This window comes from Strix aluco, chromosome 1 (assembly GCF_031877795.1).
Source record: "Strix aluco isolate bStrAlu1 chromosome 1, bStrAlu1.hap1, whole genome shotgun sequence".
NCBI classification, from domain to species: Eukaryota; Metazoa; Chordata; class Aves; order Strigiformes; family Strigidae; genus Strix; species Strix aluco.
In genome coordinates, this window is record NC_133931.1 from 151,572,794 (window position 1) to 151,588,187 (window position 15,394).

Here is a 15,394-nt window from a genome sequence, read left to right on the forward strand (position 1 = left end):
CATCCCGTGTGCTACAGTAATTTAATAACTGCAAGAGAAAGCACACACTGAACTCTGCTTAATTTGCCTCCTTGCTGTTACAACAATCTCTAAATGTACTTACCTGACTGAGAAGACCTAGGTCCTTAAGAAACCGTCCCAGGGTCTCATAAAGATCAGCCAGGCAGACCATACTTTCCTCTCCCTCACAGCTTTTTTCATATTCTTTCAGAGAGTCAAAATACTCAGCTGCCATAGAGCTCTTATCTTTCCCAACCAGCTGCCAGTAACTCAGCAATTCTGCAAAATGTCCCCTGTTTTAACAAGGAAATAAGAAGCTCATCTTACCTCTGATACCCCTCTATTCAGACTGATGCTAGCTTAGAAGAAAAGGGCCATATGCATGAATGTCTTTATGCTACAGTGTCTACAGAGACAATCCATGGAGATTAATGCTGTTCAACAGCAGTATTTATCCCTTTGCCAACCCCCAGAAGAGAAAAAATAGATTAATTCTATAGCAACAGCATCTAGCACTTCAGCCTCTACTATTTAAGTTCCTTTAATCTGTATCTGTTATTTTCTGATTTATATTGACAAAAAAATTACTTTGAAGTGTTTATAACCATCAAAGCAGTGGCTATCTTTGTACCTTTTGTAAAGGTTCTGCGATACAAAGAGATTCAAAAGACACTTGTGTAGCTTTTGCTTATCACCCTGCTGTTGGAAGAGCCAAGGAAGTTCATCTGCACTTCTCCAAGTCACTCGGTCTCGACTATTGAAAGAGAAGCAAACCAAAATTAGAACTCTGAGAGGGCTAAAAGAACTTGTCAATTTGATGTGAAAACTAGGCAAGCATGCAATTGCCATACCTGAATGTCTAAACAGACAGACTACTGTAAGACCTATCCACTCCATTTTTTCACATCTTCATTTCAATTCCACCTCAGAGGGCTCTGGAACCCCCAGGTACGCCACAGGAAGCTGCTCCTCCCTCCCATATGGGCTAACCTGTGCCTGTTAGCAGGATTGCAGCCCTGCAGCAGCCCACTGTCCCTTTGCGCCTCCTCTGCCTGGCACACTGTAGCCCTCTTGGCTTTCTGCTACCCAGCTGTGGATGCTCTGAGGAGCAGTAAGCAGTAGCCCACAGCTGGGACACACTAACTCAGGACTTTCAAGTTCTATCAGTTTTCAAGCTGGATATGAACTTGGAGCTGTTCAGCTGTTTTACTGAACCTCCTCTTGTGTATGTGCTCATTGCTTGCTGAACGCAAGTGGCCTTCTGCTGCTTCTTCAAGTTCCAGGCAACCTCAGATTTCCTGGCATTTACTGAGAGTTACAAATCCACATGGGGTCAGTTACCACAAAATAACTGATGCGGTATAAATTCATGCCCTACCTTTATTATAGGCCCACTCCCCTCCATAGTCCTCAATTTTTTCCAAGATTAAAAAGCAAAATACCAATAATAAACTGCTAAAATGATAACTAGAGTTTTGCAGAGTTATTTTGCCGTACTAAGTTACTAAACTGAGTCAAAGAAGCTATATGAAGAAAACAAAAATATCCATGAGGCATAAAGCCTGCAGTTTAGCATATCTTGAGGAATTCTGACCTACCTTAGCTGCATGGTGAAATACTCCACTAGTCTTTGTCTATAGGCAGAAATAATACTTTCACCTTCTTCCATATACTCCAGTCTCACCATCTCCCAAGCCTGAAAGAGAGTATATTTGAGAGAAAGAGAATGCATTTAATTTGTTTATTAAGCGTTGATGATACACAGGGCACTATGCAAGATTTCTTTATGAAACACATCTTGTGTTGTCACGGAAAGATTTTCAGTTCTACAAAGGCACTACAAAAAGACTGTCTTATATTAGACCAAAGCTCTGGTTACTCAGATAATATTCCCTTCTCCTTCAATTCTGCTTGTTTTTTGTGGAACCAGTGTTTTCTAGGACACAGAGTTAACAACTAATAGATCAGAAATTTCTGAAGGTTTGAAATGCCAAGTTTTCATCTGCTGAACAATACTGACCAATACTGGTATCACAGCTCTAATAGTTTTCAAGACGATTCTAACATCAGACCAGATGTTAAGGAAAATGGATAAGCAAACAGAAACATATCGCAGCCTACCTAGATAACAACAACATTTATCTACAAAACAGCAGCAGCTTAGGGGGTGGGGTTTCACATGCATGTGTTTAGAATTACAAAATATACCTGGAGGTGCTGGAACTTCAGCAAACCACAGCCATATGTCAGCAAACACATTTTGTGCAGGCTGTGAACGAGCGAGGCTAACACTGCAGAAGACAGTTCAGGATAAAGCTCCATCAGCTCTGACTCACTTACACCATTGTGGCTAACACCAATGACACACAGCATCTACATAAAGCAGAAAAATTATTTTACACAGTTAGCGGTATTTGCTGCAGAGCTCAGTTACACTGAAATTCCAAGAAAAATATTGTGTATCACTGTGTATAACTTTATACTCCAAGGGAGAAAAAAAAAAAAACCTACCTACACAAGCCCCTTCCCTCTTCTTCCCTTCCCTCAAAGTACAGCCCTTAGGGCTAAGGGATTAATATTCTAAAAGCTAAAGCACCAAATGGGACACTCTGGGAGAAACAAACGGCTCTTTGCTTTTCTGCTAAAACACCAGGGGAAAATAACTCCATTCTCATAAGAAGCTTCCATCTAAGTAAAATATGCTGAAGGTCTTATGCTGCCAGCACCAAAGAACTAGCAATTATTGAGTATCATGTCCTAATCAAAAAAATGTTCCACACAACAGGGAAATTCTGCAAAGGTAGAAAGAGTAATCAGAATCTAATAAGTGGTGCCCTGTATTCACAAGATACCATGTTTTGATTACATTTACTGTGCTCAATGTAGTTAATCATCGGATCAGGGTAGTGATCAGCAAGGAAGTGCTAATTCTGTATCCCATCATAGTGGAAAAGTCCTGTTTCATTTTGTGAGACAATGACCTAGTTGAAATTTAACACAAAGCAGTCATATGTTCTATAGTCCTGCAATAGATATAATTACATTAATAAAATTGTCCCTTCTATACTACTAATAATGGCTGAATCATACACATGAACCAACATAAATATATATTTACTTTTAACTTAAGAAAAACTCTTTAGATGAAAGAATGTACATTACTTGTAGAAACAGGGATGCACTCTCTGCTTACCTCTCTTAAAAGACCTTTCTCTTTATCACTCTGCAATGATTCTTGAATTGATCTCAGAACAAGCCTGTACAGTGACACTGTGTCTTGACATTGGAAACACTGTTGAAGGGTTTTGTCAATATTTCCTGTATTTCCAACACTGAGCAGAAGGACAAAAAGGGCATAGTTTAACATATTCAATTTGGCTGAGTAAGATGAATTGAAACTACTGAAGAGCTCTATCTCAAAAGTGCTCTGAATTCCTACTGGGTTTAAAAGATGTAGAGCACCTGGTGAGATTAAACACAGAAGAGGTAAATTTCTGAAGCCAGCTTCTGTCATATCTTCTGATTTTTCTAAACAACTGCAACATTTTTATTTAAAAAAAAAAAAAAGTACTCTTCCTCCACCAGGAATACAGAATAAGAACAGCAAGCTGGATAAAGATAAAACCACATGCTGCTGTTTCATTTAATGCATTTACAAAGCATGCTTTCAGGAGCAATTAAGCATTCTAGGACATGAAACGGAAACAAAAAATAATGAAAATCAGTCACCCACAGTAAATTATCAATCAGTGTATCATCTTCTGGGAGTCTCTGAAATAAAAATGCGTCTTTCTCAACAAGATGAAGTCTAGGTTAATAATAAGCCAATGCACTTATTAAGTATTCTCTTGCACAAGAGGGAAGATTAATTTTCTCCACAGCAGGAATTATAGGGCAAAGTACCATATGCAGGATGTTAAACTAAGCAGTTGTTGAACTTCCTTTTAGCCTTAAAAATCTATGAGGCAAACTATCTGGTACATCAGTAAATACAACAGACCTAAATTAAACTGTTTAACAAAACAATACCAACATTCTCCAAATACCTTTAAAAAGCATTGAAACAACTGACATAGCCAGAAAGCAGAACAACAGAAAAATACAATAGAAACAGAGAAGCTGAAAACAGACAGATACAACTATCTGGATTCACTTAGTATCAAAATTGCAATTATATACTCTCTTCCCATTGCATTCATAGTCAGCGAAGGGGGAAAACTGCATACTGTTCCACTGTTTTTTCTTAGCAAGATTCGTTCTATGGTAAATTAATGTATTTCAAAATGCTAACAAACCTACTTGAAGTCTTCTAATCTACTGATCAGCATAATAATTTCAAGATCTTCTCAACGTACCAAGCAATGGTTTTGCCCAGGAGAGTGACATACAAAGCATTGCAAGTTGTGGCGGAACGACAATGTCTCTCAAGTTTCTTCTCCTACAATATTTTAAACAAAATCTGTAAGCTAAGAGGAAATTAACCATACCAATAAAATGTTCATTGTTTGACAAGAAAATAAGAAGATCTACATATGCTTCTATCTGTAACATCCAAAGACTATGACATGATAACTAGTGCACAAAATACTGTATGTTTTTCTAGCTATTGGTGCATACGAGTGAAAGTTTCCTTTTGAATTTAATCTTAAGAGTTAGGATTTAACTATTACATCTCTCAAGATGAGGGTTACCTCACGGAATCAGTCTCCAAGGCAAAGAGGTAAAATACCTTTTTCCCCACTCTGCCAATCACTGTTACAGTATTATGCAATATTAAACTTTCTATTAGTCTAAAATAAAAGAACATGTTTACAGCAATATGTGCAACTGCACCATTTTTGTGTTAATAATTTACACTGTTCCATCTGTGTGTCGATGCTATGAGCTGTGGGGTAAAAATACTCAATATTGCATGCTATCTTGAGCAGTAGTATTTAATGAGCTAAATATAATACTTTTTTTGGCAGCTGGGCTTACATCATCTTCCATGTTTTCATTAAAAGTTATACTAGAGTAAGTACTTTAGAAGAACTGCAACAGACATACCTGCTCTTTAGTCAATTTAACATTTGCAGAGTTACATTCTGCATTAATAAGAGATTGAACATCTTTGGAATTCAGTGGATCAAGATGAAGAGTGGGCCACAACCTTTGGTATGAGAGAACAAAGTCATATCGAGACCTTATTAAATAGCACACAAAAGGAAAAAAAGACATCAAAGTTCCAGAGCTTTTTAAAGATTTATATCAAAGCAGCAATTGAAGCTATTCTCTGCTACTAAGAAATTCTAGTCCTCGCAAGACAAATTTCCACTTTTAGCCCTATCCTGGATCTACATCATGGTATTGTGCTTCTTGGATGTTCATCTGACTGCATTTAATATCCTCTTTCATATAGCTGTGAGGATAGATCCATCACAGTAAAACAAAAATCTGGTTTCCCAACAGCTAAAACCTGTCCTCGCTGCACTTACAATCGAGAAGCTTTTCTTGTCCTCAGTGGTTGCAAAACTTTATTCTATTAAACCTCCAGGTCTTGACAAATCTGGCTGTTTGCTCTTCAACAAGTAACTGTAATTTAAAACAATAATTCTAACCCAGGCTACTTTGAAACATCTCAGAAATGTAACATACCTCCAAGCCTGTGGACATGTTTCTACATTCACTGATACAATCACTCTCACATTGACTGGCAGCGGATCTATCAGCCACTTCATATGCTTCTCAGCTTGCTTAAAAGCAAATTTTGGTTACTTAATACAAAGGTTGTTCAAAACAATGCCAGAAGTTGATACATTTCATTAACTGCACAGCTCAGTCAAAGAAGTCTTAAACTTTCCAGTGTCCTTAAAAATTGTTCATGACCTGTTCTTGAAACAGTACTAAATGATCCATTGATATGTATCAGCATGAGTGTACATTAAATAAAGCAGATGATAGAATACTATTGTTGAAATGTTCACCTTAAAGACTAGGCTATTTACATGCCAAATATGTCAGCTCACAGCCTTGAATTTCTGGATAAATAATGTAACTGGACTGCTCAAAAATTAAGGTCTTAAGATAAATTTAGATGAAAAAAAAAACCCAACACAAAATTTATCTATAAAAATCAAAATACTATTTTAACTCATCCATGCTTTTTGCAAAACTATTTTCTATATGGGCTCTTTAGAACAAAGCAAACATTAATATTTCTGTTACATACATATAGCTGAACCTATTACAATAGTCAAGATCTCCTTTAGACTGACAAATGGCAAATATTTTGAAAACATACCTGTATTTGGTCAATAGAATCAATAATTATAATAATGCTGCCTTGATGACGTGCAGAAAGTTTTTCCAGCCAGCGGGGAAACTCTTCCAGAAGTTTAGCTGGATCCAAAGTCAGAGGTGACACTAACCAAGAGTGTTGCATAAGCTGCAGAATTATAAACATATATAACAAATTCTGCCTTAAAAATCAACTAGGATAGTTGAAAGAAGTTCTATCAACACAAGAGAAAAAAAAAAAAACAAAAACAAACAACACACAATTTTGGGGCAATTCTTCTAGTCAAGTTCACACAGAATTCTTTTCTTCTAGTATATGCAGAACGCTGGCATAGATAGAACAAAGAATATTTACTGCACTCATCGTATAAATTCTAGAGAGATAATCTGAGTTTACACAATGCACAAGGAATCTGGAGATTTAAAGGGCTTAAAAATTACAGTTTAAATAGGCAGACTTCTAACATGCATGAGAAAATTGCAAACAGAGCACAATTGATTTCATTTTTCTAAAGGTTTTAGTCCTGTGAGGTCCTTAGTGTAACCCTGTTAAGGAAAAAGAAAGCTCAGACCCTGGCACAAAAATACTCTTCACTTATTCCCCACATATCTAACACACAATTAAAAAATAAGTTAACATAGGAGACAGACTAGTCTAGAAACAATAGGGTACCAACTGGTGAATCAGTCTCGGGTTTGTAAACACACAGGCAGAAGAGGTACCACCTGCCTCTCTCCCCGGCCAGACCGCAGGAAATTTTGGAAGAAGCTTATATGGTTTTATAAGCCATCAATAGGCCATATAGGTCACTGGAAGCATAACTGCTAATGCCAATCTATTATGAATATCCCAGAGATGCTGTTTAATTGATCTGCATTCAATGTACAGGATCAGATTCTATAATGCCTTACATTTGTATTACTCTTAACTGATGTAGAAAAACCTGTAGAAAATTTTATCTTTTGACATACGCAGACACAGTGACACTTTCCAAAGAATCATGCAATCCAGGGTATGTAGTAATACAGCATACCTTTAAAGTAAGGCGCTTAATTATCAATGCAGATTCTGAACTAGTAGACATGGGCCTCCCAACAAAGTGGTAAAGTATTAGAGTGTTTGGTGAATGCTTCTGTTGCAACTGAATCCTAATGAGAGAAGTTTTTAAAAAAAAAAAAAAAAAAAAGCACTTAACGGACTATAATTTTGCAAATGTAGTTCAAATAAAAACCATCCCTTTTGCCAAAGAACATAGTGTCTGAGTTAGAGGTGCTCCATGTTTATTTTACAAAATAGGATAGACATTTCCTGAGCTATAATTGAACTTTTTACATCAGATTCCATTTTTGCTCTCCCCAGTACTGATAGCCATTAACAAGTGTCCTTCCTGGCACCGAACAGTCACATGTCACTAAGCTTTTAAGAAGTAATGACACTATCAATTTATTTTTATGTCAGCAGATTTTGTCCTAGCCTACAAGTGACCATAAAATGCATTTCTATGACAAATTATTAGGTCTGATCTTTCCTTATTTCAGTTAAAAGACTCCAAAGGACCCCTCTTGTGTATCAGAGAAGGGCAAGACTATCGAGATACTGAAACCGCATATTAATACTGTGCAAAGACAGATCTGTAGGGTGTTGCAGTTGGAGTCAGGGAGATGTTAAAGGCAGTCCAGATGGAATTAGCTACTCAATTATTGCAAATCTTTCCAGGATGCTTCAGTTACTTCAGTGGTTTGTAAATGCTCCCATTTTACCTCTAATTAAACTGATACAATGTCTGAAATGTAATGGAAACTTTTTTCTCAAATTTCATTTATACAAGAAAACCCCAAGAATAGTTTAAACTACCATTTCGACAGAAGGAGAGATTTCCCAGAGCCTGGTCCTCCTGATACAAGCAGAGGTGGAATTGGTGCTGGCGCTGCTACTAGGTCATTTAGACGTTCAAAATACTATATAAAAGAAACAATAATTAAAAATATTCCAATGTTTAAGGGAGAAATATAGTGCTTGGTATTGTAAACCATCTAGATACAAAACGCATGTACAGATTTATTAAGGTAAGGGAATAACTACTGAAATGCAATGTAATACAAATGGAAAGAAATTTTGTAATGAAACACTTAAAGCACAAAATTTATTATCTCTTAAAGAAAGCATAAAATAAATATTTTAAAAAAACTCCCCTCTATTTAAAATGGAACTTTCAGTGTTAATGAACTGAATTAGTGTAACTACAGTTAAAGCAATTGGGTACTACGTTTGCTCAGGCTTTCCCGTCCCCCTTTCCCCCAGCTACTCCACTGTATTGGATACGGTTACCAGGACAAAGCCTTCAAAATTAGCATCTGCCACGAATGATATTTTGAGGCACTAAACACGCAAAAGAAATGCTTTCTTTCACCATATGAATGCCCAATAATGTTGTAGCAGAATTCAGGATGACAAAAACAAAACCAAAACCCACCCTTTATCCCTTTAGCAGAAATATTTTGTCTGCAAAAAAGAAGTGGAGGTGCATTAAGATACACATAGATATGTTTTCTATTAATGTTCTATTATTTTACTGTTCTAGAATGTAGTAAATATGGCACAATTCTCCAAGCCATTATCAATATCTGGTTAGTGAAGTAAAAGAATAATTTGTACCAGTAAAATAGAGGTACTAACAATTTAAACACAGTAGCACAGAAACTGCATGCTTATGTTACATTATAACATCAAGGAATGTTGCCCAAATAAGCTGTCGCATCACTTTCCATGAACACTTTAATGTTTTTTCTTCCTACATTCATTATACCTTCCCTAGATATAACTGTTCCTGATACCCCCAATTTGAAGCATTTTAAAAATTTTATTTCAAGTAATGAGTAAGCACTGAGCTATTCAGCAGCTCTCCACTTTTAACTTTCCTATGTTCTTCTCACATACGTATGTGATGATGACATGATATCTTTTCATTCATCATCTCCAAAAGATCCAACTCCAGGTGTCAAGAGAGAGCTCGTATTTCCTAAAAAAAAACCCCCAAAAAAGACATTCACAAACTTTTCTATTGATGACCAAAGTCTAGGAGGAGGACACCCTACTTCTGGCACACCATTATAGTGTTTTTCTGCAGTGAAGGAACAACTGCTTCTTCATCAATGTCATTCAACAACACACAAACTGGCATCTATCCCAGAAAATAAATACGCCATCTATATAAGACATATGGCTTCTTCTAGCCTAAGGAGTAACAGCCTCAAGAATGCTCTCAGACACAGCTTCTTCTGTAGAAGTACATCTTGCCTAACAAGAGATGGAAATGAGTGATGATTTTCTCTTCACCCATATACATTTCCAGTGTACTTACTTTCTCAAATCCCAGCTCACATGTTGAATTAGAGGCCTGCTGAAAAGCTTCCATCTGTTCTTGTTCGTCATGTGCATCCCATAACACATCACCAAAAACTTCTTCTTCAGGAACAGTGGACTCTTCCTTACTACCCAAATCCTTGCCTTCTAGTTCTATCATTTCACACCCCAATATATCCTAAGCGAAAAGAAAAATACATGGAGAAAACTGCAACATCATTCTTAACAGTGCAGGCACATTTGGTGTTTGTCTCAGTTTCAGGGTGTACGAGTGCAGCTCTACTAACATCAGTATGCTCATTTCCTTTTAGGCTAGCAGAGAACATAAACAAATGAGCAATTATATTAAACCAAGTTAAGTCTGAACGAACAGGTCTCAAGACACTGATTTTAGCCTTCTCGTAGTGGAAGCAACTCACCACAAGGAAGGATAAGGAGAGAATGGACTATGCAATCTTTCCTCACCCTATGATATGGTTAAAGAGAATTTAAGAGAATTTAGGCCACAAATAGATCCCTTTCCCCTGTTATTTCTGCTTCTGTCCATAAAAGCACTGCTCAGTTTTGAGTTTTATTTTCCACTTACAGATTTCTTTGCTTGCCAGATATTAATGATAAGACCCAAAAAGATCCTTTGAATTACATCTAAGTAGCATACAGTAATCACACTGACATCATTTAAGATCATAAACCAGAGTAGGAACAGAAAAAGCTGAAATGCATCATGTACTCTACCTGTTTAATTATCTTTTCCACACAATTATAGATTTCATATGCTCCTTCCTCCACACTTCCAATATGATCAATCATCTGAAAAAGTAAATGGCAAAGATGATGCAACTCTGAACCCAACTGGGAACAGTATTTAGGGTTTCCAACAAAAACATTCTGGAACACATTTAAATTCCATTCTGTTGCACTCCTTAGGTAGGATGCTCTTTGCCTAAGCTTTTAAAAGTTGGGCATCTAGTTTCAGCTGCTCTCAACAGTTCCCTCTGTAGACAGAAATAAATGGCAACCGATCTGTTTTCAGATGGGAAGAATCTCTCTGGAGGTACACTTCTCTTCAACAGCTACAGAGGGACCTTAGATAAATAACTATGCCATTTAAATGGCCCAACACAGGTGAGAAATTCTACCCTTATAGCATAGAGATTTTTTTCAGTGAAAATGCAGTGGCTTTTTTTCCTCCCCTGTTAATGAAAATTTCATAACATTCATAATTTTCAGCTTTGTCAATTTGCTCACATAATGAGCATCCAGAGCAATGAGTGTAACAAAATTTCTCCTAAAATCTGGAACGACTAGCACTCAATGTTGTTTATAGCAGGAAAATAAGCCTTTTAAAATTCAACAGTCTTTAAAATGCCATACCTTTGCTTTGTTCACGTAAGAAATTTGCTCAATTAACTGTTGCACTGAGACTGAACTGACTCTGTCATCCTCCTTCCTGTGGTAAATTAGCCGGGGTTTTTCCTCTGGATTTCTCAAGAAGGCTTCTTCACAGTCCTCCAACAAACAACTAGATTGGAAATCAGCATTCTTGTGCTATATTACACTGCTGTAGTAAACAGTTCAATCAACACAAGCTCTGAAGATGGGTTTCACTGCAAAATCTAATTCAAAAGTCATATCTATTTACAACAAAGGGCAAGCAGAGAATTTAAGATACCATCTGAAGAAAGGAAAAGCTAAGAGAGAAATTTATGCTACTTGTACCAAAAACATTAAAATGATCTATTAATTTTTATGATTATTTCTTTGTAAATTGAAAGTTGATCTTCCTGTCACACCAATACGCAGAGTGAAAAGTAATTGCCTTGCATGGAAAGAACACGGATTCACACATGATTAATAAGCATCATATATATGCTCTGCCATCACCAATTTGAAGGCTCTGTTCTATTCCTTGACCTTTTCCTAAAAAGTCCTTTAGTATTTGTCAGACATAGGATAGTCTTTTAATTTATAGTAGTTGAAAAGGAGAATTACACACCTCGAAACACAAAAGCACTTTGTATTGATATATGTGAATGATATCCATGGATATCATTCCCAGCAATCTATTGCTGTTCCACAGAAGGAACTATACAACTTGAGGATGCTGACAATAACAGGATCCCTCAAATATTATGTTCTTTATATGAGCACTACAGTTTTCATCACAGTTTTTCTAAGGGAAACTCTCTAAGTGAGTACTGTTGGCAGGAACACTCCTTTGTATTTTTTTCCTTGAGTATTTTGTTTTTAAACATTTGTGACCCACATACATAAAATTGGGTTATTTGGCAACAATATCCTCTCTGAGTGTCAATATACCCTCAGCAACTGACATTATCTTTCTAAGACCATAGATGTATGGCAGCTCCAGTCTGATTCTTCTATGAAAACAAATCAACATCTTTTGTGGTACCTGGCTGTTCCCTGAAGCACTCCACTGTTGTAAATCTTAGCTACTAGCGTCTTAAACCAGCCTTTAATTCTGTGCAGACAGATGTTTTATTTACAGAAACAGGAGGTCTAGTTAATACAAGAGCTCTAGTAATACAACAGTATCTGAAATCCCTAGAGTTCAAAATCTACCCCTAATATGATACCTAATGCATACCAGTATTTTCAGATTGTTGCATTCATATAGATATTTTGGAATGACCACTCTGTGATCCTTAATATTATCTTTTCTAACCCCTTTTTCAGTTATCTTCAGCAAAAGGACACCTCTCCCTCTCCCAAACATCAAAACCAAACTCCGCCCAAAATTCCCAAATGCATAACAGAAACTGTCCTAAAACAATTCTTTAAGTATCCCTAGTTTGGTGTTTTTCATTTAGTTAAGTCATGTTTCTTCTGCTAGAAGGTTAGGAAATTACTCAGTGAACAAACAGAACACATTGCATCACCATTTGTCATAAAATACCATCACTTCAGTAACTTAAGCTGTAGAAATCTAGGATAAGGTACCACAGAGGAGAGCCACAAAATCAGTCCAAAAATAGCCAAAGACAGAAAATAATATGCGACAGAATAAAATCAAAATACTACAGACAGGTGTAAGGCTAGATAAGCAAATGAAAAACACTGAGGACATTCACACCAGCCATCTTGAATTCTTAAGACTCCAGTAATAAGCACAACAGAGAGCTGCCCTTGAAAAGCAAAACATTTCTGTATTATGAAGTCATCTTTCATGCTGTATTTTAAGAGAATCTGTAGCTACAAGAAAAAGGAAATGATACAAAGCTGATCTATTCTTTTAAGTGTCTGCACTAGCAAACCTAAAGTTTGAAGGAGTATCACTTAGAAGATACTAGCTTGGGGAATGTACTGAGCAAAGCATCACATACATTTTAATAAGCTATGCACTCTGCATAAATTACCAGTTTCCATTTGCTTTACCAGTCTGGAAAATACTTACCTTGGCAAAGTCAAATGCAGCAGCAAAATGACTAAGGAACTTTTTTCAATTTCCCACTTTCTTACATCCTTAAGAGGCCTTTCATTTTCTGCTGAAAAATGAACAACTTGAAAGAAGTATCCCATTGTTTCACAGATGCCTTGAAGTTTTGGTGAGTAGTTCTGAAAGCAAATTTGAATAACGATGCTTTATTACTAAATCTGCATAGCACTAAGGACCTGCTAGATAAATCTCAGTTTCCTTTCTCTAGGCAGTCTCTTCCTCTGAAGTCCTTGACAATACTTTCACTGACTTCACTGAAATCAGGCTACACCTACTAAAGCTTTCCAGAAATATTAGACAAATTTCTGAATAAGTAACACAGTGGAAACAAAACAGCATATACATTAGCATAAGTTTGTGAGGTACTCACTCTAACGAAGATATCCACTTCTGGTTGAGTCTCATCAGTACTAATAATAAAACATCTCACTGTGTTACTCCACAGAGAGTGGGAAAACAGAGGAGTAACCTGTAATAAACTGGCAACAGCTGCATCCCAATCATCTGCCAATTAAAAAAAAACAAAATGAAGTCTAGAGGTCTTCACATCTGATTACACTGCATAGCAGATAAGTCATCACCTCTTAACATTATGAATACTACATTTTCTTTAAAATAGTAGTCACATTTTTAGTCAACTATTTTAATTTTATAAATTTGAATTTAGAGAAGCCCTGTCATCTGATAATGTCATATAATTTGATAATGTGGCAAAACAACAGTGTTAAATATATTCATATTATCATTATAATGATATTTCCTTTAAATAGGATTGATGATGTATCAAAAAAAAAAAATCAAGCTGATTGATAGTTGTAAATTAAGTAAAAATATGCAGGAATAAAATCACTCACAATCGAACATTTTTTTTTTCCTCCAGATCTACATGTATTTCAATTCGGCCATGCAAATAAATGACACTGGAATATTAAGGGAACTTCCTCTTCTTGAGATAAAGTCCATTGCTTTCTGTAGTACTGTATGTCAATTCCCTATAGAAGCCATGAATTTTATAACTTTCTTAGGTTCTTTATTTTGTGGCTGGTTGTTCTTCCAAGATAGGAAATAGGTTCCCCTTTCAGAAGCACATGGGATGATGAAAGGCTTCAAGTATGAAGCTGGAGCCATCACAGACCAGACCCTTCCCTCCCACTTTGCAGGCACAGACCTCTGAATCAGAGCCTGAAGGATTTAAGAAAAATAAATGGAGAAACTGCCAGCAAAGTCAGCTATATGCAGAAGGGGTTCTAGGGCCAGGACAACAGTGAGGGAAACCAGAGCACCTGAAGACCATTTACAAGAGGCCATTTGGGAAACAAAGTTCAAAAGCAACAATTATTAACAAGAAAATATCTGATTCACCTAACAATGCATGGTCTTGCGATCATATTTCCATAAATGGCCCCTTAGGCAGTCAAGCCCCATGCATATCCAATGAAAAACACAGGGATATAGTTTAGTCTAATACAAATGTAACATTCATACACAGGAAGTAGAGAATTTGAATACAAATGGAAAAAAGTATGCCAGCAGATATTGAAAGAAAGGTCACTATCTTCCTTAGCCAACATAAACAACAAAATGGTATTGCGTTTACTCACAACAAAGCACCATTCACTGTTCGCTAAAAATCACTGCTGTACACACCGCAGTCACCAAATATATATTAAGTATAACTTAGCATGCACAGCTACAGCTCCTTCCATTTTTACAAAGAATTCCAAACAACTGTTAGTCAAATTACTCAAGAATGGACAGAAAAGGAGCTAAGAAAGAACAGAATTACTTAAAAATGGATAGAATGATGACAGACACCTATAATCCCAGCAAAACAAACCACCATTACTTACCCCTGTTTATATTTGCAAATGGCCCCTCAACATCTATGGAACTATGAGCAAATTCAGGCCCTCTGAAAGACTGTTGAAGTTGCATCATACTACCCATGGATGGCTCACTTCCCAAAGCTCCTCCATTCCAGTATTCAGACTGTGCCCCAGTAGCTAAAAATCGGAAAACAAAAAAAACCTCTTCACTGTCACTAAACAAGGAGTATTATCAGTCTTAAATACTCCAGTTGAAACATACTGCCACATGCCACTGACCATAATTCTTTCTCCTTTAAGTGATTTGCTCACACCTTTGTGTGCTGTAGTTCTAAATGTGTGCTTGTCCATAGTGAGAAGCCATGCTGCTAAAGGATGAGGTTATTTGCTAATATTTGTTATTATATAGATTGCTCACATCTGTTGGGTTCAAATGCTGACTTGCATTACAAATCAGGAAAACAGTTCACA

At 36.6% G+C, this 15,394-nt stretch overlaps 1 protein-coding gene across 4 annotated transcripts in view; it reads right to left on the reverse strand.

Annotated features, from left to right (window-relative positions):
- Window positions 1-15,394, reverse strand: part of NPHP3 (nephrocystin 3) — a 29,340-nt gene that overhangs the window by 10,365 nt on the left and 3,581 nt on the right. For 3 of the 4 annotated variants that reach the window (XM_074840090.1, XM_074840099.1, XM_074840109.1), the window contains exons 4-20: window positions 14,948-15,100; window positions 13,468-13,601; window positions 13,056-13,216; window positions 11,015-11,162; window positions 10,376-10,450; window positions 9,639-9,818; window positions 8,132-8,235; window positions 7,311-7,425; window positions 6,281-6,424; window positions 5,635-5,732; window positions 5,047-5,149; window positions 4,356-4,438; window positions 3,194-3,332; window positions 2,209-2,373; window positions 1,599-1,696; window positions 632-754; window positions 104-293 (exon numbers count right to left, since the gene is read on the reverse strand). In XM_074840090.1, coding sequence (XP_074696191.1) covers window positions 104-293; window positions 632-754; window positions 1,599-1,696; window positions 2,209-2,373; window positions 3,194-3,332; window positions 4,356-4,438; window positions 5,047-5,149; window positions 5,635-5,732; window positions 6,281-6,424; window positions 7,311-7,425; window positions 8,132-8,235; window positions 9,639-9,818; window positions 10,376-10,450; window positions 11,015-11,162; window positions 13,056-13,216; window positions 13,468-13,601; window positions 14,948-15,100 — 2,213 coding nt within the window. Of the gene's footprint in view, window positions 1-103; window positions 294-631; window positions 755-1,598; window positions 1,697-2,208; window positions 2,374-3,193; window positions 3,333-4,355; window positions 4,439-5,046; window positions 5,150-5,634; window positions 5,733-6,280; window positions 6,425-7,310; window positions 7,426-8,131; window positions 8,236-9,638; window positions 9,819-10,375; window positions 10,451-11,014; window positions 11,163-13,055; window positions 13,217-13,467; window positions 13,602-13,951; window positions 14,239-14,947; window positions 15,101-15,394 lie in introns of those variants that run through there. The other variant, XM_074840117.1, reaches the window with a different exon arrangement.